Source organism: Corythoichthys intestinalis, chromosome 7 (genome assembly GCF_030265065.1).
Source record: "Corythoichthys intestinalis isolate RoL2023-P3 chromosome 7, ASM3026506v1, whole genome shotgun sequence".
NCBI classification, from domain to species: domain Eukaryota; kingdom Metazoa; phylum Chordata; class Actinopteri; order Syngnathiformes; family Syngnathidae; genus Corythoichthys; species Corythoichthys intestinalis.
Genome location: NC_080401.1, coordinates 37070009 through 37097171, shown reverse-complemented (window position 1 = coordinate 37097171; position 27163 = coordinate 37070009). Strand labels below are relative to the sequence as shown.

The window sequence follows — 27163 nt, the reverse complement described above, 5'->3', positions numbered from 1 at the left end:
TACGCGTGCAATGCACACTGGGGGTTAGGATGCGGTTGGCCTGGACTGGGAGAAAAGCTGTGCTAGCGAGCAAGCGAAGCTAGTATTACGACTGGCATGATTTTGTCACATTCTATTGCTGGTCAGATTGTTTTGTCAGAGAGCTTTGGGATGAGTTACCAATGTCGTACCTGCATCCAATTCCAGCTCATCAGCAGTGTCTTTAAACCGATCCTAGGCGGCTTGTATTGACTTGCTGCCATTTGACAGTTTGTATATCCCTTCGTTGTTCAAATTTGAAGTGCAGAACCGACAAAATGTTTATGTAGCTAACCAGTGACACTGTGGAAGTACGGTAGCGCTGCCCAGTGACGTCACCGGATTGCTTCGTCAGCAACAATGGCGACCTAATAGTTGAACTAATTTTTCAAATTTTACAAAAACGAAAACATTAAGAGGGGTTTCAATACCAAAATATTCTAACCAAGGGCGTAGGTTTGGTCCCAACATTGGTAGGGACGATATAAAAGCATAACCTGCATGTACACGTTTTGCTGGGGAAGGGACATTAATAAGACCAAACAGATTGGGTGAACGGGGGTCAGGGATACATTTTTCACTGATATGAACCTAAGTGATTGATAGGCTAAATGATCAATATTAAATAAATCTGAATTGACTTATACTAACATTCATGTGTATTACTTCAAGTGATTCATCATTTGATTCAAACCTGTTTTCAAAATACTACTAAAGAAACATTTCGAAAACTTCCTGAATAAATTCCTGGATTTTTTTTTTGTTTAGCAAATTCAAATTGCAATATTTGAACAGAATTTAAATTATATTAACATACACAATAATCTCTTAACTATCAGGGAATGCAAAAAATAATAATAATAAACAATTGTCTTAAGACCACTCAACATTGTGTAAATTAAGAAATTAAATGCAACTGGAAAAAGTCTTAATTAGGCAATACCAAAAATAAATAAAAATGGAACCTTCCTTCATGTAAAACACTACTGCTTTTGTCCACGAACGCAAACAAACTCGACAAAAAAAAAAAAAGAAAGCTCCTTTGGGCCGCTTTAAGACCACATAAATCAAATAGGAATGAAAATTTGGGAGAAGGGTTTAAACCTCGGTTCATTAAATTTCTCACAATTAACGTTAACAGTAGAAAACATACCGAAGGACACTTCTCTCTAAGTAGCTACTACTCGAGTTGTGGAGTTTAGCAAATTCATACAGTTTAATGTTATGCCAACTCTGATGCAGGTCGGACTTTCAGTCGCAAAATTAGTGTTGTGTTCCCCACCTCCACATTGACATCTTTTTACATCACCTACAATGGTTGCTGCTGCTGGACGAAATAAAATTCTAATATCCCTCGTTTTCGGGGGGGGGGGGGGGGGCGGAGGAGGCGGCATGTTGTTGACATGTTGTATTCTGTCTGGGCTGTAAGTGCGTGTGTGGGGGGGTCATGTCATCAGCCAATCAAACGTGTGTTTGAGAGAAAAAATGGACTGGCATATTCAGCAAGTGAAAAGGGGTAAATGTCAGTCAATGTCAGTCGGTCAATTCTATCCACACAACATATGAAAAGACAATCTCAATTACCTATATAACTGAAGTCATGATATAATGCTAAAAAAGTTGCTTAAAAGCTGGTGGGGACAATTTGACCATCCTGAAAAGTTGCTAGTGTCATGTCCCTACCGTCCCCATACAAATCTACGCCCTTGATTCTAACTCATACTAACATTTACCTTTTAAGAACTAGTCTTTATGTCTGTGGTTCCCTTTAAAAGTCCTTAGCAACATTGCTTTATTTAAACATATGACTTCTGAACTGCTGCCTAAAGTATTGCATTCATCAGCTGATATCTGTAATAAGTGAATAAGTGAATAACCCCCGCCCCTTTTTTGCTAGTTTTACAATACTTAAAAAAGCCCATTTAAACACAACTTAGGTTTGCAAAGCTTAAAGTGACTGTTTCTGAGGTGAGAGTTCAAATACCATACACAAATTGATATAATACAGACATTGCCATTGCAAGTTTTTTTAATCTGATTTTCACAGCATGAAGTTTTAGTTTATGGTAGGGTCCAGTGTTGTTTTTGTCCACAATAAACAATTTTTTCATGATGGTCACGCGACGATGTTTGGGAGACTAGAACATAACGAGACGATTGCCAGTTTTCGTCTGATGAGAGACGACAATGAGACGAAAATGCGACATAATTTCTGTCATGTTCACAATGCGTGACATTTTCATATTTTCATATGTCAGCTTGCATCGTAGCAGTGTTTGGGTCATGTCACTCATGTGAGATGGCTACGCCTCTCCTTCTCTCTCCTCACCGGAGTTTAGGATGTGTATCAAGTTAGGCTGCGCTCTATCTTGCTTGTTTGGAAACACATGGTAAGATTTGTTTTCTTATCTTGGCAAGACAGAGTGTGCAATGTTGCTTTAGCTGTCTGTTCAAAACAGTGTTGTTTTCGTCAACGATGACGAAAATATTTCGTCAACGAACATTTTTTTTCATGGCGATGACGTGTCGATGATGAGCTACAAACATGTCTTGGGAGACTAAAACATAACGAGCTAAATGCCAGTTTTCATCTGACTAGGTGAGAACGACATGAAAATTTGCCATGGTTTCTATAGTAAGTTCACAATGTGTGACATTTTCTTATCGTATGTGTAGTTAGCACGCATAGCAGCATTGTTTGGTCGTGTCACAAGGGGTTCAGCGAAGGTAAAGAAACGCAGATCGAGCCCTATTTTTGTACGCTGATTAAATCTAGGCAAAGTGGCTTTTTACACCAGGTTTTGGACTGGTTTGCTCCCAATTTACAAGCTTAGTCGATTTTTGACTGCTAGTCTTTGATCTGATGGGAGGAGGAATTGGTTTGCCCAGTGGAAGGTTGACTCGCACTTGGTATGAGGGAATACAACAAACCAATGGGCAGCGTGGTCTCAAATTTTGACCTGTTTATAAAACATGCCGTCAAAATGAGAAGAATTTTGAACGGGAATTTATTAGCTTGCTAGTTTAGATATAACAGTTTTGAATTTGAAAAAAAAAGAAGGCTTTTTTATCTAATTCTGAAGGGTTCGGTGATTCCACATGTGAAACTTGTGTGGTTCGGTACCTTTAGCAGGGTTAATAACCACTGCTCTACAATCATAGCTTGTCTGTCAATGTTCATTCGAAAGTGTTGAAAACCATTTATTTATTTATTCATTCATTCATGGAGTAAAACTTTTGAAGTTCGCAAATGAAAACATTTTGAGTAATTGTCGACTAAAACTAGACGAAATTTGTCTGAGCTTTCGTTGACTAAAATTAGACGAAGACGAACACATTTTGAAACACTTGCACATGAACTAAGCGCACCTTGGACCAGGAGTTCTCCTTGCTGAGCAAGTCAGCGTAGAAGTATGCCATCTTCCAATGTCGCTGATAAGTGAAGCACCACATCAGCTCCCAGTAGCACATGTGATGGAACTGCTTCCACTGCTGCTGAGCCTCGCAGCACTCCTCAAAACGCTTAATAGCCTGACGGACGCACACACACGCGAACATTTTTGTTTTATTTGTGTTTTGCGTTCCATCATCTATCCAAATTATTTGCACGTCACTTACGGCATCCAAATTGCCTTTGATCTCCTCGATTCGACCAGCGAAGAACAAGAAGATTGATCCCTATTAGATAAAAAGTGCCGTTTTTTAGTCATGCCGATGCACAAGACTATGCAACAAACCTAAAAAAAAAAAACCACATTCTCAGAAAGCACACCTTAGGATATTTCTTTAGATACGGCTCCAGCAGTTTTTCTGCATCTTCTACATCTCCTTCGCCGGTGCCTGTAGGTCACATAACGTGTGCAATACCAGAAAATGAAGAAATGATTTATCGCCAGATGTATCCATTTGTGTGTATGTTTACTTGCCTAGTATAAAGCTCATGAAGGTGTGATAACAGAGAAGGAGCATGTTACATAAGAAGGACCTGAATGTGCTTTCTGCACAGCCATCCTGAAGCTGCTGGAGCCCGAACTCCTGCATACAAGTGCATGCAAAATGAAACGTACTTTTCAAACCAAGAAACATGTCAAGGGAGCTCACCTTATTACCCGAGAAGCCCACAAATTCCAGCAGCTTGAGCATTCGTGTAGGCAGCATGGAGATCATCTGCAAGAGGGCACGAGGCAAAGGAATGCAAGAGCTAAGTTGGTATGGAGGTAAAATATGGTGCATAAAAACCTTGGAAACTAGAAAACTTAACTTGAGGTAGTAATATAATTTGATCGCTAACAGTCACAATTGTATTGTATTTTTTCTAAATGCATTATTCAAGGGGCTAAAGGGAAAGACAATGTTTTGATCAAGAGCATCCCGAACAGAAAGAATCTTGTTTAACAATTTAAAAAAAAAAACAACAGAATTTCATTTTTCTAAGCTGTTCAGAAGACGAATGAATGAATGAATGATGTGTAATAGAGGAAAAAACTGCACTAAAAGCCAATATTTATAGGAAGTAGACCAAATTTCTGTGATCACACATTTAAATGCCAGAAGTACATTGGGGCAAATAAGTATTTAGTCAACCACTAATTGTGCAAGTTGACTTGAAAATATTAAGAGAGGCCTGTAATTGTCAACATGGGTAAACCTCAACCATGAAAGACAGAATGTGGAAACAAAAAACTAAAATCACATTGTTTGATTTTTAAAGAATTTATTTGCAAATCATGATGGAAAATAAGTATTTGGTTTATACCAAAAGTTCATCTCAATACTTTGTTATGTACCCTTTGTTGGCAAAAACGGAGGCCAAACGTTTTCTGTAACTCTTTTTCTTTTCACACACTGTTGCTGGTATTTTGGCCCATTCCTCCATGCAGATCTCCTCTAGAGCAGTGATGTTTTGGGGCTGTCGTTGGGCAACACGGACTTTCAACTCTCTCCTCACCCCGTGGCGTCAAAATGATAAGAAGAACGGGGAGCAAAAATCCCAGAACCACACGGGGAGACCTAGTGAATGACCTACAGAGAGGTGGGACCACAGTAACAAAGGTTACTATCAGTAACACAATGCGCCGCCAGGGACTCAAATCCTGCACTTCCAGACGTGTCCCCCTGCTGAAGAAAGTACACGTCTAGGCCCGTCTGCGGTTCGCTAGAGAGCATTTGGATGATCCAGAAGAGGACTGGCACAATGTGTTATGGTCAGATGAAACCAAAATAGAACTTTTTGGTAGAAACACAGATTCTCTTGTTTGGAGGAAAAAGAATACTGAATTGCACCATACCCACTGTGAAGCAATGGGGGGAAAAATCATGCTATGGGGCTTTTTTTCTGCAAAGGGACCAGGGCGACTGATCTGTGTAAAGGAAAGAATGACTGGGGCCATGTATCGAGAGATTGTGAGTGAAAATCTGTTTCCATCAGCAAGGGCATTGAAGATGAGACGTGGCTGGGTCTTTCAACATGACAATGATCCCAAACACACAGAAAGGGCAACAAAGGGATGTCTTCGTAAGAAGCCTTTCAAGGTCCTGGAGTGGCCTAGCCAGTCTCCAGGTCTCAACCCCATAGAAAATCTGCGGAGAGAGTTGAAAGTCCGTGTTGCCCAACGACAGCCCCAAAACATCAATGCTCTAGAGATCTACATGGAGGAATGGGCCAAAATACCAGCAACAGTGTGTGAAAAGCTTGTGAAGAGTTACAGAAAATGTTTGGCCTCCGTTATTGACAACAAAGGGTACACAACAAAGTACTGAGATGAACTTTTGATATTGAACAAATACTTGTTTTCCACAATGATTTGCAAATAAATTATTTAAAAATCAAACAATGTAATTTTCTGGGGTTTTTTCCACATTGTCTCTCATGGTTGAGGTTTAACCATGTTGACAACTACAGGCCTCTCTAATATTTTCAAGTGGGAGAACTTGCACAATTAGTGGTTGACTAAATACTTATTTGCACCACTGTACTTTAGCCAATGACATCACGGTATACATGCGTACCTATTTTAGTGATCATTGAGTGTTTGAAAATGAAAAAGGAAGACAACACAAAGTACAGTGGTATGAAAAAGTATCTGAACCTTTTAGAATTTTTCACGTGATCTCACCCTTGTCAAAATCACACAGATGAAAAAAAGTGTTTGCTTTAACTAAAACCATCCAAACATTTATGGGTTTTCATATTTAATTGAGGATAGTATGCAAACAATGACAGAAGGGGGAAAAATAAGTAAGTGAATCATCACATTTAATATTTTGTGGCCCCCCCTTGGGCCGCAATAACTTCAGCCAGACGCTTCCTGTAGCTGCAGATCAGTCTGGCACATCGATCAGGACTAATCTTGGCCCATTCTTCTCTACAAAACTGCTGTAGTTCAGTCAGATTCCTGGGATGTCTGGCATAAATCGCTGTTTTTAGGTCATGCCACAGCATCTCAATGAGGTTCAAGTCTGGACTTTGACTTGGCCACTCCAGAACGTGTATTTTGTTCTTCTGAAACCATTCTGAAGTTGATTTACTTCAGTATTTTGGATCATTGTCTTGGTGCAGCATCCATCCTCTTTGTAGCTTCAACTGTCTGACAGGCGGCCTCAGGTTTTCCTGCAAAACATCTTGATCAACATTTGAATTCATTCTTCCATTAATGATTGCAAGTTGTCCAGGCCGTGAGGCAGCCAAACAGCACCAAATCATGATGCTCCCTCCACCATGCTTCACGGTGGGGATGAGGTGTTAATGTTGGTGGGCAGTTTCATTATCTTGCACACATGACGATGTGTGTTGCTCCCAAACAATTCAACTTTGGTTTCATCAGTCCACAAAATATTTTGCCAAAACTTCTGTTGAGTGTCCAAGTGCCTTTTGCGAACATTAAACGAGCAGCAAATTTTTTTTACACAGTAGTGGCTTCCTCCGTGGAGTCCTCCCATGAACACCATTCTTTGCCATAGTTTTACATATAGTTGATGTATGCACAAAGATATTGGACGATGCCAGTGATTTCTGTAAGTCTTTAGCAGACACTCTAAGGTGCTTTTTTACCTCTCTGAGTATTCTGCGTTGAACTTTTGGCGTCATCTTTGGTGGACAGCCACTCCTTTGGAGAGAAGCAACAGTGCCAAGCTCTCTCCATTTGTACACAACTTCTCTGACTGTCGATTGATAAACATCCAGACTTTTAAAGATGGTTTTAGATCCTTTCCCAGCTTTATACAAATCAACAATCATTTTATCACAGGTCTTCAGACACCTCTTTTGACCGAGCCATGATGCACATCAAACAATGTTTCTCATCAAGATAATTCTTTCCAGGCGTGTGTTTTATCGTGGGCAGGGCAGCTTTAAACCACTAATCAGTGATTGGACACACACCTGACTTGTTTGTTTGGTAAAAAATGGTTTCAGTTGCTCTTTTAGTCTCCTTAGGCAGTGGGTTCACATACTTATTTTTCCCCCTTCTGTCATTGTTTGCATGCTGTCCTCATTAAAATATGAAAACCTATAAATGTTTGGGTTTTAGTTAACGCAGACACTGTTTTTACATCTGTGTGATTTTGACAAAGATCAGATCACATTTAATGGCGATTTTATGCAGAAATGTGAGAAGTTCCAAAAGGTCAGATACTTTTTCATACCACTATATAAAATAGGTGAATGACACCGGCACTGGTAAAACGTCTATCAAATGTGAGGAGCCCACTTCCTGGAAATACTGGCTTTTATTTACATTTTTCCGAAGAATGAAACTGTTTTTTCAGTTTATTAAAGGAAAACTCGGACTTAAAGACTTGTAGGCTCTAATAGGACACAATTGTTCTCTTTTCCTAAAATATGTTATTAGAAACACATAAAATATTGCCATTGATTTAAAAATCTACAATACTTAGTACATGTTTTGACCTACGGAGGGCGCCATGCTTTCAGCACGCAATGGACGCTCCGGGTGATGATGTAGTTTGTGACTGTCACGAGACGAACACTACCGATTTGCTGCAATTCCTTCTAGGCGGCGAGACATCCAACACGTGCGCACATCGGTTAAAAGCGGCTAAAAGCGGCAAGTACTTACTATTCGCATTTTTATTGACTTATATTACCTTTTCATTGCCTCAAAATACTTTTTGTGTGTGTTTCCCTCTCATACTTTTAAGCATTGTGTTTCTTGTGGTGGCTGTGAAGCAGATTATTGATCTGTTAACCACATATATGTTGTCACATAGCGTATTTAAACCACTCTTATTATATATTACTATGTTTAAGTATTTTCTTAACGCATCTTTAGTATGTTTTGTCTGTATGCATCTAGACAAAACAAGCTGAAAGCACACGGTAGTACACTACTGTCAAGTTTCACCGGTTTAGCACATTTTGGCAGAACACAGTTTTTTTTTCCTACTCTCGTCTCGTCTTATCCCGTCTTTCCTGTTCATTTTGCTTTTGCTGCTCGTTTTCTGAAATATCGACAGTGCTATCATGCTCATTCATGTTCTTCTTGGGTTCAAATTGAAAGGGTTCAACAAATGACATGTTTATGTCGCGAGAGTTATACTCTGGAAGCCTGGCAGCAATGGTGACCTACCAGCTAAACAAATTTTACAAATTATATAAAAATGAAAATATCAAGAGGGGTTTCAATATCAAATTATTTTAACTCATAATAGCGTTGATCTTTTAGGAACTACACGTCTTTCTATCCGTGGATCCCTTGAAACAATATTATTTCCCACCTGGATTGACATGATAAAGACATTGTCTTTCCCTTTAAAACATTTTTTACCTTCTTACCAGATTAAATGCCCCGACTCCCAATTTGACTCCGCCCTCAAAATGAAAATGGTTGTCGCCGTGAGTATACGCGGTGGATTCCAGCACTTTGTGGAGCTCTCTGTGGTTAAGATAATTCAAAACAGTGAAGAAAATGAACATACATCCTGACTACTAGTAGTTCAAATTTGTCCTCTGTAGAGGACATTTGTAAACCTAAATATCTCCCACTCACTGCATCCAATTGAATGATCCTTTTGCGCTCTATAGAGGACAATCAGAGCTTTCCAATGATAGATACCACAAATGTAGGGGTGGGGCCTTGTTAACCTTGACTTTACCATAGAAGAAGATTGCTTCCATCAGTGCAAGCATGTTTTATAGGAAGAGGAAAAGTAAGCGTTTAATACTTTTTATCAAACACATTTTGTCTTGAAATGCTCTTGGCGTTTTGTCTATAAGACTCTTAAGAACACATTTAAGTGTTGTTTGAGTTATTTTAACTCATTTGCTCCAAAAAACGTATAAATACGTTCGATTTTTAATTGTTTCAGTGTCCCAAAACATATTTATACGTCTTTTACGTTTTTTTTTCACAAGAGACATCTCTAGGTTCTGATGCAACTTTGCTCCAAAGCACAACGCTCAAAATCAATTTTAAAGCAATAAAACTGGCCACTGGAGGGCAGTAGCGCATTTGGTAAGAACTCATATCGGACCATGAAAGGAAATGAATGAAGAGAAATAGTCAGGAAACGGAAGTTTGAAGAAGTAAGAAGCGTGAGAAAAATGTGGAGAACGACGTAAAACACAAGGCACATGCCCCACACAAGTTCCCTAGGTGAATTCTGTTATGAGGTAGTGGTCACTACAAAAGAAAGATTAAAAAAAAAATCTATCTTGATGAGACAGGCGGTGATGTGGGAAAAATTTACCCCATCTGCCGATACAGCCGCAGCCACAACAGCGTCATCTCTCAATTCAATAGTTTAGATAAGTGTAAATAAATTTTTACTTTGCTATTAAAAGCTCTATTTGTCTCGTTGTTTATGTTATTTTGTAGAAGGAAAATATTATTCAGCTGTTTGGGATGTCACAAAAGCAAAAAATAGCTGTGTTAAAGTCAAAGTTATGTTTGAGCTCAATTTCTCTGTTTTTTCATCAGAAATGGGAAAATTGCTCAAACTAAGCTATTTTCTGATGCTGATTTCTAAAAAATTGAAAAAGATATGAACTTTTTTTTTCCTGCTGAAAGAAAAGAGTCTAATCTTTCTTTTGGTGGGTTCCATGTTTATATAGCAATAGAACAGAATTTTCTGTGGGCCTTGCAAAATCAGTCAAAATCCAGTAAAAAGGCCGGGAGCGAAGGGGGTCGGACCAGCAAAAATGGCTGGGAGTGAATGAGTTACGTGAATTTGAGCCGAGTAATTAAGTGTTTAAAAAATGTCCTCTGAATCGGACATTTGAAGTTATTTCGTCCATTTTGCTCTTTCCCAAATTACGAGGGAGTCATTCTCAGAAGCAGAGAGAATTTTACTGCGGATTGTTGATAGAAACTCAGACTGATGAAGATGATCAAGATCCACTATTTGAGGCAGAAATAGATGAAGATAATTCAGGGAGCTCTGAGGAGGAAATTCAGGTAGGGCTTGCAGATGCAGAGGATTCAGATCAAGCAGTACAGTCCATATCTAAGTCCAGTCGTCGTCTACTATGGAGCAAGAATACAAAGTACACCTTGAGTCTGTATTAAAAATTAAAATATAATTTTCTGTAATAATTGGGACTAATTTTAATTTTGCTTTCATCTCTCGATTGCTCTTCTCAAGATTCAAATCCCAACACGACGATCCCCGGTGGATTATTTTAAGCAATACATTGATGACTCTGTGTTTGAAGAAATGGCCCTGTACACAAATCAGCGTGAAGTACTCATGTCAAATACCACACCTGAAGAACTGAAGACATTCTTTGGGAATTCTATTTACATGGGCTGTCTAGGATATCCAGACATTCAACTGTATAGGGCCTCAAGTACTAGAGTCAAAATTGTGGCGAAATCCATGACCAGAAATAGGTTTTACAAATTGAGAAACTCCATCAAGCTCGTCAACGAGCTTGATGGAGTTGGACATCATCTGCCTACGGGATTGAACCTCAGGACACACGCAGAAGATGGTCAAAGAAAGAGAAACGTTTTGTCCAAGTGTCAAGGCCACTGGCAATTGCTGAGTACAACACCAACATGAGTGTTGTGGACTTGGTCGATCGAATGTTGAGTTTTTACAGGATGGCGTCTCGCACTACAAAATGGACAGTGCGTGCCGTTTTCCACTTTTTTGACCTGGCAAACATCAATTCATGGCTTCAGTAGAAGAGTGACTGCCTGTGTCTAGGGAAGAAACCCAAGAAAAGACTTCAAACTGCTCTTTGGTGAAAAATTACCATATTGGCCCGAATATAAGACGGTGTTTTTTTGCATTAAAATAAGACTGAAAAAGTGGAGGTGTCTTATATCCGCGGTCTAGTCATTATACCCATTCACGACGCTAGATGGCGCCAGATATCATTGAGGCAATGTTCTGTCATGACAAAGCTCAGCTACTCTCAAGTTTAACCAGTTTGCAATATTTCACGGCAATGTTTTTCCTTATTCAGATTTGTTGCAAGACTACAGTTACAGTTAGACTTCACTTTGATGGTTAATGCAGTTATTGCAACTTTGTTGTTTTATCAAAATAGATTGGTTTATTTACATTTCAAAAACCAGAAGCCATTCATTTACGAATGTGATTGCACTTTAGTTTACATATTTAAATGTTCAGATATTAAGATTTGAATGAGGCAAAATAACATGCTTTATATTGCTTTATATGCGTTATAATCATTTGTTTCAGATGTACTGTAATTATTTTTTGTATAAAAATTAATTTAGTATTCAAAAAGTCTTTTTTCAAACTTGAGTCTTGAAAAAGAGGGGGTCGTCTTATAAACAGGGCCGTCTTATATTCGGGCCAATACGGGAATTGCTCGAGCCTAAGCAAGACGTGCAGCTAGTGACAGCGAAGATGACTACACTCCCCCACGTCAAAAATGGAAACCACAGCCAAATGCAGCTCTGAGACACTATGGTGTTGTGCATCTTCCAGAGATGGTGGATGAAACGCATGCTTCAAGGTGTCGCTGATCTGGCTGCAACAGTAAAACATGTTATGTGCTCCAAGTGCAACATTTTCCTTTGCGTTTCCAAGAAAGGGAATTGCTTGTTGAAGTATCATACCAAACAAGCACAATAGAAGTAAAAGTGAAACAAAAGAAAACAGATGATGGACGGTTACGTTTATGTTGGACCCTTTGTCAAGTTGACTCTTTGATATTTTCTGTTGGACTAACTAATTCTGTTTCCCCTGTATTTGGTTCCAATGTCCACTGTAGAGGACACATCAAAGCTTAAAAACAATGATAAAAATTTCAAAAATTTTGTTTGCAGTATTCTAATTACCTCACATAGATTGGGAAATTTCAAAATAAATGTGACCGCACAAATTTTTTTCCCTGGTAGTCAGGAGGATATTGATATAGCCTGTCGATACTGGTTTAAACACTTACTTGTACGTTTGGTAGCTATTTCTCACTTTGATTCCTCCTTTGATGAAGCTGATCATATTTTCATCCTAAGGAGAGGTAGTCACACAAGAGAACCACTTTATAAGTGATCATCACTGACAGTTGGAAGAAGCCGCTTTACTAACCTGAAGGAAGGTGAGCGCTGCCCTCTGCAGGAGACACTCGGCATAACAGACTTCAGCATGTATTTCGTCTGCGGTGAAAAGCGTCAGTTTTTTTTTATTTTTTATGGTTAAACATACAGACACACACACATACACACCTTCTGTAAAGCCCTTGGAGAAGCTGGATTTCTTCCTGTGCCTGATGGGGAGCGCAAACAATCAGTTTTGAGCACACACAAGAATTTCCTATGGTAAACAATGAGCAAGATTAACTTTTAAGAATCCTTCCCCATCCAGTCTGAGAGAATAAATCAATCTTCAATATATTCAGAGAGTTGTCTTTTCTTAGATTAGCAAAGAGTGGAAACGCTTACAATTGGCCTGAGTGTTAGTCAGTGTGCACCCCGCTAAAAGGAAACTATTGACGAAATATTTCTAACTGCAGTTGAAGTGGTTGACACATCCATTACAACCAGTGACGTGCGGTGAGGTTCATGGTTGGCGAGGCGCTGACTCCTTTAGTGTCAGATTTCCAAATATATAAACCAAAAAGGGTAGCTTATTCAATTGGCTACTGGTTATTTCATATCACATCAGCATTCTTCACAAAACACGCACACACGGTACATATTATCGATACGTAAAAGTAAGAAAATAACATGCATTTGCGATAATTCATGCAACATAAATGAGAGTAAAGAGTGGCGTACAAAACCACAGAATTCAATTCTGACCTTTAGTGAAATATTCAGTTGTTTTTAAAACTTGTAATTCTGATACTTTAATCAATTTATTACAGATTGCTAAACAAAAAGTGTGAAAAGAAAAACAAAGAATATTTTATTTAAGGCCAAAATTTAGTTTTTAAATATTCTATTGTATTTTTCTTAGTCTAAGCTCTTTTTTTAAAAAATTTTTTATAAGATTGAAATGAAAACTGTTTGTGGTCTTGCGCCTGTCCTTCACCACAAAAACCGCCGTTACTTTGGAAGAGCATAGGTTTGGTCTCAACATTCGTAGGGATGATATAACAGCATAACCTGCATGTAGGTACACTTTTTGCTGGGGACGGGACATTAATAAGACCAAACAGATTGGATGAAGGGGGCAAAGGGCCACATTTCTCATGTATATGAACCTAGTTAATTAATAGGCAAAATGATCAATGCAAAATAAATCCTTATCTACTGATAATAACTTTTATGTGCATTGGTTCAGATGATACACTGTTCGATTCAAACCTTTGTTTTCAAAAAATACTAAAGAAACATTTTGAAAACTTCCTGAATAAATGTCTGGTTTTTATTAGCATAAACATAATGACAATAATTCACTTAATAATGGTAGGGTCAATTCTATCCTTACAACATATGGAACTATTGAAAGATCTAAATTCTCTATATAACTGAACATTATATCATGCAAAAAAGGTAAGGTTGCTTAAACGTTGGTGGGGACAATTTTAGCATCCTGAAAAGTTGGTAGTGTTATGTCCCTACCGTCCCTATGCAAACCTACGCCCTTTTTGTAAAAGTCCTCCTTATTTTCCTTTACCTTAAAAAAATCTCTCCGCCTCAATGGAGAGGATTGCTTCAGGATTGCTTCAATTAGATCGCTGTGTTCTATTTGACAAGCCAGAACACACAGTGGATGTGTCCAAATGTCTAGCTAACCTTTCATCTTTCTTAGCAAAACCATGTAATCGTTCTACATATATGCCACGTTTAGAAGAGCTTACACGCTCATCGTTACCACGAAATGTTAACTCCTGTTTAGCTAGGATGCAGGTTGCATTAATGAGGTATTTCAAACTCTTTACCTTAGCATTCTGGATGCTACCGTTGAGCTTCCGCTGTTCGTCAAAGCCAAATCGATCCTTGAGCTTCCAAAAGTTTTTAAAGCAATCAGGCTTTGAATGTGAGTGGTCGAGCTCTCGTGTTTGCTGAGGCTTCGTGGTAGTTTTTTAATGTCACAATATCTCGTGTTAGTCCAGACATTGGCACAAATTGAGAAAAAAAGGCAGGGAAAGCAGCAAAGCCGATTTTTTCGAAGGACAGCCACATAGCCAGTCTTTTCGGGTGTACCAGTCCGTTTGAAAAGCGCGAGTTATCTTCTGTCCCGTAGTTTGAAGCAAACCTTTTAGCTCCGGTGTTGTTAATCGCGTCCACTTTTGACGGAAAGTCCAGTTTCACGTACGCCCCCTTTCAGTGCGGCAGAGTACTATCTGCCTCAAGCTGTGCCTTTTCACTGCGGTTTGATTTCCCATCAGCAAAACTAAATATGTCGCTAACAAAAATTAAACTTTAAGGGTTAAAGGCATTAGCCAGACTGTGGAAAATCAGGTCAAATAAACGTATCTGGAAACATTATAATGGCGACATGCAGATGTACGGCAACCAGCACGCTCCAATTCCATGTATCAACCCAGTTTGTTATGGATTGCGCAATCAGAGGTGAGGCTTTACTCGTTGCTGCCGCACCTCTCGTTTCATTTCGTTATTTGAACAGGAAATGGGCAAATTCAGCGATTTTGACTATAAAAAATGTTTGAAATGAGTCATACATAAAGAGTAATGGACAAATATTAATATAAATTTGATGCTATAATTATTTTTTTGTCATGATGACAGGTGAGGCTCTGCCTCACCTGCCTCCCCTGACCGCACGTCACTGACTAGAGTAACAAGCACCAGCGTGCTACTACTGGCTGAATGCTGTGACGAAGAGCACGCATGCCCTCTACTGGCTAATTCCTAACCTACAGGCAATAATGAGCAAGAGGGGGGCTGATTCTGTCACGCAGCGCGGATCCATGCAATACCGGCTACATACTCTCAATTTAAAAAAATAAAAAAAACATTGCACACCCTGCCACATTATGACAATGCCATTAATGGAATCACTTTCACACACACTACATTAAAAAAATTGCAGTTTTTACTTCATGAGTTACGTATAAGACAAAAGTGAATACGTTTATATGTATAAATTAGGGCTGTCAAAATTATCGCGTTAACGGGCGGTAATTAATTTTTTAATTAATCACGTTAAAATATTTGACGCAATTAACGCACATGCCCCGCTCAAACAGATTAAAATGACAGCACAGTGCAATGCCAACTTGTTACTTTTGTTTTTTGGAGTTTTGTTGCCCTCTGCTGGCGCTTGGGTGCGACTGATTTTATGGGCTTAAGCACCCATGAGCGTTGTGTAATTATTGACATCAACAATGGCGGGCTACTAGTTTATTTTCTGATTGAAAATTTTACAAATTTTTTTAAAACGAAAACATTAAGAGGGATTTTAATGCAAAATTTCTATAACTTGTACTAACATTTATCTTTTAAGAACTACAAGTCTTTCTATCCATGGATCGCTTTAACAGAATGTTAATAATGTTAATGCCAGCTTGTTGATTTATTGTTATAATAAACAAATACAGTACTTATGTACCATATGTTGAACGTATATATCCATCTTGTGTCTTATCTTTCCATTCCAACAATAATTTACAGAAAAATATGGCATATTTTATAGATGGTTTGAAATGCGATTAATTACGATTAATTAATTTTTAAGCTGTAATTAACTCTATTAAAAATTTTAATCGTTTGACAGCCCTAGTATAAATTGTTGTACGTTGATTTTTGAGGAGCTGCTTGGCACTGCTGTCCTACAGGAGACATCCCCATATCATAAATTTTTATCACTGTAAAGTACTGTTTATCTGTATGTGTACGTTTTTGTTTAATATGTATAGGTCCTTTTTGTTTTTTGTTTTTTTTTTTGATTCAGGGGGTACTGCCCCCCATACATTTTGGTCACTCAGGTTATGAGTTTGAACCCATTGCTAAAGATGTATGCCAAATTTAACTTCTGTGAATGGAAAAGAAAGTTAAGAGAAAAAATATATATACTTATGTGATAATTAGAGATGTCCCGATCGACCAAGTGATCGGTTCCAATCACGTCATTTTCAAAGTATCGGAATCAGCAAAAAAATATCGGCCATGCCTATTTTTAATATATATACTGTATATATATATTTTTTAATTAAATCGTTTTCTAATTGTATTTAACGTTACAGAAATAATATGTTACACTCATCCAGAGTTTTTAGTTTAGGCTTAAGGTAGGGTTATCAAATTTATCCCGATAACGGCGGTAATTTTTTTTTTTTAAATGTATCACGTTAAAATATTTCACGCAATTAATGCATGCGCTGCACGACCCACTCACGCATTGTCGCGCTCAATCTGTAATGGCGCCGTTTTACCTATATAGAGAGATAAAAGGCAGCGTAAAATGAGTAGAGTGAATTTGGCAGCCTATGGAGCCTTTTTTTAATTGGCTAAAGCCTTACCACCCCTCACCCAACGATTAGAAATATCATGGGAAGCAATATGGGAAAGCAGGGTAGCAATTGATCTTTTTCTTAACACCTTATGTTATTTCCCAACGCAGAGAAGATATATCAATTGGTAGCACGACGCACAGTCATGGTTCCACTTCCCATCATGCAGTTGGACAGCTACAGTATCATTTACTGAAAGCTCAACAAATACACTAGATGGCAATATTTAGTCACAATATACAAAGTCACAAGTCTTTCTATCCATGGATCCCTCACACAGAAGGAATGTTAATTATGTAAATGCCATCTTGGGGATTTATTATCATAATAAACAAATACAGTACTTATGTACTGTATGTTGAATGTATATATTCGTCCGAGTTGTATTCATTTTTTTCTTAATGCATTGCCAAAATGTATATGATCGGGAAAAATTATCGGGAATGATTGGAATTGAATCGGGAGCAAAAAAAAAGCAATCAGATCGGGAAATATTGGGATCGGCAGATACTCAAACTAAAACGATCGGGATCGGATCGGGAGCAAAAAAACATGATCGGAACAACCCTAGTGATAATCTATGTACATCGAGGATTTGGTCAGACAATATTTTGCTAAATAATCCCTTCCCAACAGACACACACACAAAAATCAACTAATCACTTATGTGGTGTGGAGACGAATGACTGTGATTATACACTTAGCCAGTAGGTGGTTCCGTGGACACATGAAGCGCCGAGAAATGAACCCTTTCTCGAACCAATTGGCTCAAGTGGTGCAATGCCTCATGAGGCTTCATCTCACCATCACCAAGTCTAGCATATGTGTGTGTGAGTGTACGTGGCGTGGGAAAACTGTGACAGGCAGGTGTGAAATTTTTATGAAATACAGTACACGCCTAGATTGTGTCAGCGTGTTACAGTAATCTCCCTGAAGACAATCAAATCTTCTGTTTAAAGTACTGTACTGTACTGGATTGCAACAGTCGTAGGGAACAGTGCCAGATCAGAGCAGCAGATGGTGCCGAGGTGCGGCTTTCACTCTCAAATATGTATTTTACTTGTATATGAACTAGGGGCGGAACTTGGGGGGGGGGGGGGGGGGGGGGGGATTTGGGGGCAACTGCAACAGGGCCTCTAAAGGGCCTGGTTTGCAGGCGTAAAATGGGCATGGTTGAGTGAGGGGAGGGTCATTGTAGTGGTTCTGCGAGGACACTAACCAACCCAGAAATTGACATCCAGACGCCACACTTTGTCAACATAGGGAAGCGTATCATTTTAGCAGTGTGCGACCAGCACATACATATTAGGAGTGGGAACCTCTTGGTGAGAGCTGGGAATCTTTGGGCACCTAACGATTCGATTACGATTACGATTCAGAGGCTCCGATTCGATTATAAAACGATTATTGATGCACTCCCCTCCTTTTTTTTTTGAATGTTATGTACATTAGTTCCAAAATTGTTCAAAAATCCTCTCAGGCTTAACCAAACTACTATTTCAGTATAAAGTTAACATATAACGGTAAACAAATATACAAAAATAACAGTAAATAAAATACTTCAGTCCTCATTCTGTATCAGCAGCTTTAAACTACATTCAATTAATTTAATGTTGTGAATCAACCGTTACAGTTGTTAAAATTGCTCCCGTTATTCCATAATTTCCCTTCTGTCTATTTTTGACATGTCAAAGTTTTAAAACTGCTTCATCATTTAAAGATAGATTCAAGACAAGATTTTGCCGATTTAGGAGTATTTTAGATAAAAAGTTAATTAGGTTCGCTACAAAAGAGCCTTCTAGAGAAGTCTACTGCTTTAAGATGGCGGCTGTTTACTAAAGCCGGCAAGTCTGTCATTTTGCATCTCTGTTCAATAATACATATTCTAACACCGCTGTCGTCTGTCATTTTGCATCTAGTTCTACATATATATGATACCTACTGTAGTCGTATGTTTGTAGCAACTAGCAACTGGGCGTTGTTTGTAGCGGCTGTCGGCCGCATTCAGGTATGATCGTTTTTTTATCTAGCAGCATGAGTTGAACATGATATTTACTCTCGGTCCGTCCCTCATTGCATCCCAAAGACCGCGCCTACTGAGTTTTATTTCCGCTTTACCTGGTATAATTCAATAATCGGAATTTGGATCTTTGTGAATCGTTCTCTAATCTTCCACGGCCGAATCGCGAATAATCTAAGAATCGGAAATTTCGCACGCCTCTACTCTTGGTACCTCACGATACGATACGATTTGCGATACAAAGCTCACGATAACTTCAGACGATATGGCGATACAACGATTATCATACGTTCATTTACATTCGTTCATTCGCTGCCATCCCTCCCACTTCAAACGCAATACAAATACATTTTTATAAAAATTATCGCCGTTATTGGGATAAACTTGATAACCCTACCTTAAGCCTAAACTAAAGACTCTGGATGAGTGTAACATATTATGTCTGTAACGTTATATACAATTAGAAAACGTTTCATTAAAAAATATATATATATTAAAAAAAGGCATGTCCGATATTTTTTTGCCAATTCCGATACTTTGAAAATAACGTGATCGGACCCGATCGATCGGGATCTCTAGTCGCGTCGATAAAAAAGCTAAGGCTATGCTTAGGTCGGCTCGTTTTTTTTCATCTTTTTCAGCCTTCGACACTCAAGTCATCTCTTTAACTGAACATTTTTATGTTGTTCTACATCTTTTCCAGTGAATTTGGCACTAAGGACATCATTTTCGGAGAGAATTGGTAGGCTTAGCTCTGGAAACATCTCCTTTGTACACGATTTCCATTCATTTCCTATTAGGGACAAACGGCAGCGTGTCCCCCCTTAGCAACAGTAGCTAATGTCATGAATATTAATGAGTGGAAGTGACGTGTTGCTTGTGGTACGCCATTTATCTTTCGTGAAATATTATGGAAAATTATCATGTACAATAAAGGCAAAGTCTCACCGCTGACAAATAGCCTGTGCCTCTTTCATGGTGTCTCCTGCCTCCAGGATGTGTTGGGGTTCAAAGGTCATCATGGCCTGCATTTCTAGGAAGGTGGCGTAGGTCAGGGCATGATACATGCTGTCTTTAATTCTGTGGAAGTAAAATGACAGTTAATGAACAGAAGGGGGAAGTGTCTGATTAGTAAGAATGTACTGTATATAGTTAGAGAAGGATGAAAAGGATGAAGTGAACATGTGAGCACGTGAGTAAGATTGAATTGCCACACCCCCAACACAATTATAAAAACAGTGCCCAACTATTTATACCTGTGGTAGCTGGCCTGTCACGTCACCCCCAGGAAATAAAAACTTTGTCAGTACAAGCTTAGGAGCGCTTGACGTCATCATAGTTGTACTTGTTGTTCCAGTTGTTAAGCATTATCAAAAGGTGATTGTAGAGAAAAGAATTTAGTTGGACAATAAAGGCACAAAAGCAATCCAAGGACAATGTTTTGCTACGGACATTTGAAGTTATCTACAAACAAAACACACCTATTACGCTACAGATTTTTGTGCGCCAACATTTCATTGTTGTTTATCCACACCCAGAGAAACAGAACTTGCATAGACATGTTTTGAAAACTTGCATCCATAATAAAAATGATTGGGTTGAAGAAAATATCTTCATGACTGTTACACTCGGCAACAATTTGTATTAAAAAAATGCAGTTTTTTTTAGGTCAGACAACCGTTTCTTACTAATTTTTGGAGAAATCATTCAGAGAGCAGCAGTTCTGTGGCCAAAAATGCCTTGCTGATGCCAGAGATCAAATGAAAATAGCCAAACTGGTTCAAAATGGCAGGAGTGTCCCCCAGTGTGGTCTTCTGCAAACCTAGGTTGTAACGAGTGGTCATTTGAGTTACTGTAGCCTTTCTATCAGCCCCACCCAGTTGAAAATGGATTGGACGTCTTTCGCCGTCATTGGCAGCCAATGGGTTAATGAATGGTGTGACCAGAAAGCTGAACCGTGACACTGACAGGAGTCAGAGGAAAGGCATAAGAGTCCGACAAGAAACCTTTTAGGAAGTAGCTGTGAGGCGAGTTGCATTGCTGGTGAGAAAGTGGCAGAATTCCAAACACTTCACAGCAACGCTCCCAAGTTTTTTAAGTCTTAGTGAGGGTGTACACGAGATGCTAAGATTGGATCCGCTTCATTATACAGTAGTAACCATAGCTGGTGGAACAAGTTGTTGAGCTCTGGTTGTCTTAGTAACACGATATGCATGCAGTTATGATTTGTTTCCTATGTCAAATAATGACAGAGTGTGAGAAGTTAAAAGGAGTACTTAAAGTGCCTGTGAAATGAAAAAGCATGTTTATTTCATAATACACGCGGTATTTTATACTCCTGAATGAAATGGACCACTTGGATGTGTGAAAAAGCGACTGATATATTTATTCAATTTTTTTAATTCCACGCTACGAAAATGACAGACTTCCGGCTTCGGTCTTGCATTGAGGAAGAGGGCGCTGTGACTTGTACAAGAGAAGGAGTCCTCTCCACTATACAGCCGTACTGTTGTATGAGAAAGACTAAGGTTTCAGCTGATTTTGCGGATTAATTCATTTACTTTTTGCAGTACGCCAGCCAAACGGCTGCAGAAAAATCTTGTTGTACGAGGTAGTGGCGTGTGAGCCTTCACCGGTGGATATTGGCCAAAACGAGCCCTACTACTGTGGGACCATGGGACTTACAAGGAAGTGAGTAAACATCGTGTTTTGTATTATGTCAAATACTGGGATCATTTTAATGTAGGTGGCTTGCATTTTGTGGCTGACATGCTCCTTGTCCCCTCGGCCGACGACCAGCAGCTTGTCGCACATCCCCCTACCGGGAGAGCACTATACTCGGCTTATTGCCCTCTTCATGTGCCCGGTGTTCTGTCAAATTTTCCAACCGATCAGAAATTGCAACTTTGTGTTAAAAATAATCGCGAATACAGCGATTACAAAGTAAACACTACAAACTTTCTTTAAATAAAGGACTACTTACATTTGATCATGGATGGGCATGTAAAAAGCTCTTCACATACAGATATTGTCATGTTAGCTGCATAACAACTGCAGCCGCCCTCCTCCACTGAGTCTCTCGCTGTTTACGACTCCGCCGTGTAGTAAAGCATTATTTTGCCATATTCATGTTAACCATTTGGCAGCTACACGCTCCCCCGACGTCGGCCGGTTTTTCCGGTGGTCATTGTCCAGCTGCTTCCCCGCAAACGAGCCCTCAGCCCTCAGCAGGGGAGGGGAACGACGAGCTCTAACTTGTTCGCTGCCAGGCAGGTTGCCAATCGGCGAAGACAATCGACAACCCAGTTGTCATGTGAAATGATCCAGGCTAGTTATGTGTGATTTTCCGCTTCGAAGACTTTGAAACGTACTCGTTTTGGGTTAGCATGTCGGCTAGCTGTCACGCCTCTTAGTTTGTTTACATTCTCCAAAGCCGGGGAAGGGAACTGACTACTGTACTGACTACTGTACCTGCTGTGTACAAACTAACCATTTCTCTATGATTTATTTTCCAGCGTTGAAGTTAACATACTTAACAATTGTACATTCAGTGTAAAAATCAAGTATATAAAAAATATCTTATAAACAATTAATGCTGCAACGATTAATCGATTAACTCGAGTATTCAATTAGGAAAAAAAAGATTCAAATGAAATTTTGCTGCTTCGAGGATTCGTTTAGTTAAAGTGGCGTTGTAATGGTTTGTTTTGAAAGTGTTTGCATTTAGTGTTATTGATTTGGGTGGATACACTGCACTACACCTCAAGTCTGCTTCATTTCACGTGGCTGAATCCAGCTGCTCCCTGTTAAGCCCAGCATAAGTTAACTTTTTGTTTGAGCTAATGTTTTTTTAATGCATTCGAAATTTAGTTTATGGGTATATTTGGCCGTTTTTTTTTTTCTTCTTCTTCTTTTTTGTGGGAATACATGTCTGGACCATTTGTTGAGAGCATTGTAAAAAAAAATAAAATAATAAAAATAAAAAAAAAATGTTCGCATATTATAGCATTTAAGCTATCGGATTTTAGCCAATTGTTGTTTTGTTGTACATAGATCCTTATTTATTCTTTTTTTTTATACGGTTTGAGGCTCAGGTATTTTAATTTTCGATGTTCCTTATCCGATTACTCGATTATTCAAACTAACTACTTCATCGATTAATCGATTACTAAAATAATCGATAGCTGCAGCCCTATAAACAAGCTTTCAAGTACAAACATTTAAAACGGCTTGTATGAACAATGTACAACATTGTAAATATTGCTATGGCCACTGTGCAAAAATGTCATTGTAGCATAAATGATTTACAGCAAGAAGGGCTTGAACAGTGCACTTCAAACAGAGGACCGAGTATCGGACAACTTGTTGTTAATGGCTGCTGTGTAGACATGTGCCAATTACTTGTCAATTACTTGTCAAAGTATACCTTGGTATGCAAACGTCAAGATTTCAAAACCACAAAAAAATTCTGTCATACTATCCCTAAGGTATTAGCTATTTTTTATGTCCCAAAAATGCATGGAGAAATCCCTCGCTTGCAGCTGTGAGGCTCCACTCTCCCCCACCGGTTGTTGCTCAGTGTCAGTGAGTCAGCTGTGCTACACGATGGCTGGAGGAGGTGAAACTCCTGAATTTTTTCCCCCCATCGAAGAAAATGAAATCGCTGGTATGGGAATACTTCGGCTACAGAAAAGTTACAGACAGCTGCGGCGTAGAAGGGGGTCAACCGAAATGTAAAACACGTTTGCAGAGGGCGGCTGCCGAGGAGGCAATACCTGCAATATGATTTCGCGTTTAAAACAAAATAATAGATTAGTAAGCACTGTCATGCGCGTTTCTCACCAGTTACGAGACTTAACTCCAGCATGTTTAGTGTGTCTAGTAGTGGTAACTGTGTTGGGAAAGAGAGCGTGTGTATAATGTAAACAAGATACAAGTCCTACACACGTGGTTTTTATGGAAAATAATTCAAATATTTTTGTTCTGATGGTAAAAATGTTGAGCTGTGGCTGTGGGTTGAGGCTCACCTAAAGGACTGCATTTATTTTAATTTTATTCGGAATATTTTTTTATTTTTTAAAATTTATTTTAACTTAACATTATACTTATGTTCCAAGCTGCTAAAATGTTTTGAAATATAAAAATCCTGTTTAATTGGATTTTTTTTTTTAACCCTGATATCTCAAAGTTATACATTTCAGGGCTGTAACTGTAATACCGTGATACCGTGATATTTTGGCTTAAGGTTATCATACCGTCAGAATATCATACCGGCACATGCCTGTTGCTGTGACATGATTACTTAACACAATTCTGTTTACTTCAAGTTCTTACTGGGAAAGACTTGCATGTTAACCATTTCCAGTTTCAGGTTTTTCGAGCATTTTTTGAAATACACGCCCCCCAACCACATTTACACATTAGGCTATACTGCTATAACTCTTATGCTGATGAAACAATTAAGATTGTATGATGGCAGTAATAACACAGAATAACGCACACACATAAAGAAAAATAGCAGTCATCATTAAAGTCATTTTATTGGCGACACTGTTGGATTATACTTTATGTTGACTGCTAAGCTGATCCATTGTAAATTGTACCATCATAAAAGGGTTAGATAGGTATCAGAGAAATCACACCCATATACAGATACAAAATAACGCAACAAACTGATAGTCAGGTGCAGTCTGTGCCAAAAGCACTGCTCCAGCATCTACTCATTGACAGCCACTTTAACAATATTATAGTCGCCATCGGTGGTGATGGCAACACAGAGCATTTCTTCAGGGCCTGAGTGATCATTTCACCTGTGTGGTCATCCGGGAAATAGGCTGCGTCCAGCACCCGTGTGCGCAGCTCCCACTTGTTATCTATGAAATGGATCGTCAAACTGATGTATGGCTCCATGGTTCGTCATCCTTCTCGAATCCAAAATACTTCTAGACAACAACAGACGTCGAGTGCTTTCTTGGCACCAACACCACACTATGAGCGTCGGCTAATGCTATAGTGCCTGTGGCATGGCTACAGGTAGCCGTTTCACGATGATCCGACTCCATCACGTTCACTTGTAGCGTTAGCATTAGTGTAACGGTTGATAGCAACGTGGTCCTGTTGTTTGATTTGTGATAGCTACGTGACTTCACACGTTAGCACACTGGCTGTACTTTCATAAAGGAGAATGAGCACAGCCTAACAAGACATAGTCAAAGAGAGCTGAAAAGACTTTAATTTTCTTGTTTCATTAAAAAAACTAATTTACAGGCATGGTCAAAATTACGTCAGTCATCGTGAATCATCTCGGTAACGGTAAATTTTCGGTATACAGCCCGGCTCCAATGGAGAGTTATTTGAAAGCAGCTATGTGAACTCGCCAAAAAGAGCAAACAAGTTCCTTCAGCTTGTTTTTCCCTCAGCTCAACCCTTAATTGACCGTGACTGTGACACAATGCAAAAGGCAATTGTTATCAAGAAATACAAATAGGGTCTGACCGAATAATTGGTCAGGCGATTAAATCGAATGGTACTCGAACAGCCCTTTGCCAAATAATCATAATCAAACATTGTCTTCTTGCTGATTCAAGGCTGACATATTTTTACTTTCTCATGATATCGTGTTATCCTTACCCCTACTTTTTAGTAATATTGGCAAATACAGTACTGATGTCAGTGTTGTTTTCGTCAACGATGATGAGAACGAAAATATTTCGTCAACGAACAATTTTTCATGCCTATGACGTCACGATGAAAACGTGTCTTGGAAGACTAAAACATAACGAGATGTCGTCTGACGACACAAGAACAAGATGAACATTCAAAATGGTTTCCGTCAAAAATTCACAATGTGTGATATTTTCTTATTGTATGTGTAGTTAGAACGAATTTAGCAGTGTTTGGTCATGTCACTCATGTGACGTGCAGTGTTGGGAATAACGCCGTTAAAAATTTTTCCGTTATAGTTTTTTCAGTAATGGGGTAATCTAACTAATTATTTTTTCCACCGTTACAACGCCATTACCGTTACTGACAGTCAAAAGCGGAACGTTACGTACTCTGAATAAAATGAAGAAACTACCAGCCGTAGCGAGTCTACTCTGCTCTGTTTATGTGTCATCCAAGACTTGGGGTGCGTTTAGGTACGAGAATAGCGCACGTGTTTTGTTTTGTGCTTTTTCTTAGCAAAGATATACCACACAGGACATGCTGGCACTCTGTTTCTTTAATAGCACATAAAACTTCAACATTAACACAAACGTACGGCTCTCGGCAGCCCATGTCTCTGACTCACTCCTGCATCATGTGAGCAAAACAATATTGGCGCCGTGTGCACTTTAGGGTGCCTCGGATAATTCTGTATCAGAATATTACAGCACGTACTTCTTATGACTCCAGGCTGTTTGTCCCTGCTCATTCAATTAGACATTGCTTTCCAAAGCTTGCTAATGTTTCTGTGTTTGCTACACCTGAATGCTAGCCTCTTTCCCATCCCCCACTGTCAGCCAGCAAGAATGCTGCTTCCATCTTGAGGACGGCAGACGCTTTGAGAGTGACGGGAGGAGTAGGGGGGCGAGGCTACCTGAATGCACCACCTGGATAGATGCGATGGAAGTGATTGTGATTGGCTGAGGGTTAGAGTTATATGTCATGGTAAGCCAATCAGAGCCGGTGTTTTCACAAAAAAACCGGAACAGCGCGTGCGGCAAACACACACACACACACACACACACACACAAAACAGATGCAGAGGGATATGATGGCAGAGCATTCAGAGGAAAATTTGTCCTTTACGAGGTGGAGATATAAATACTATTTCAAGTCAAAATACTTGAAGTACAGTAGGCTATAGTACAGTAGGCTATGTCTACTTGACCAGTTGTCTCAGGTTGTGAGAGTTAGATTTAATTGATTACACTCAATTTATATTGTTTACTGCTGATTGTTATTTTATTATATTGTTTACTGTTTATTTTTGTTGCACATCAAGTGTAGGATAAATCTGTTGCTGGTGAGGTGCAATAAATATTACAAGGTTCTATAACACAACTACCTGTCTGTTTTTCTCTATTCAACTAACTCCAATACTGCTCAGAAAATTTCAAATTCTTTGACATACAACAACTTCTTTTTAAACTAACGGAAATAATTACTTTCGCTGGTAACTAGTTACTTTTACTCTAGAGTAATTCAGTTACTAACTCACTTACTTTTTGGAAGAAGTAGTGAGTAACTATGACTAATTACTTTTTTAAAGTGACGTGCCCAAC

General features: G+C 39.0%; 1 protein-coding gene across 2 annotated transcripts in view; it reads right to left on the bottom strand.

Moving 5' to 3' along the window:
• The window catches only part of ttc39a (tetratricopeptide repeat domain 39A), an 81658-nt gene that overhangs the window by 13434 nt on the left and 41061 nt on the right, over positions 1-27163 (bottom strand). The window contains exons 6-15 of one of the 2 annotated variants that reach the window (XM_057841726.1): positions 19845-19976; positions 12681-12721; positions 12544-12611; positions 12401-12465; positions 8813-8912; positions 4120-4185; positions 3945-4053; positions 3791-3858; positions 3637-3696; positions 3388-3549 (exon numbers count right to left, since the gene is read on the bottom strand). In XM_057841726.1, the coding sequence (XP_057697709.1) occupies positions 3388-3549; positions 3637-3696; positions 3791-3858; positions 3945-4053; positions 4120-4185; positions 8813-8912; positions 12401-12465; positions 12544-12611; positions 12681-12721; positions 19845-19976 (871 nt within the window). Of the gene's footprint in view, positions 1-3387; positions 3550-3636; positions 3697-3790; positions 3859-3944; positions 4054-4119; positions 4186-8812; positions 8913-12400; positions 12466-12543; positions 12722-19844; positions 19977-27163 lie in introns of both variants that reach the window. The other variant, XM_057841725.1, reaches the window with a different exon arrangement.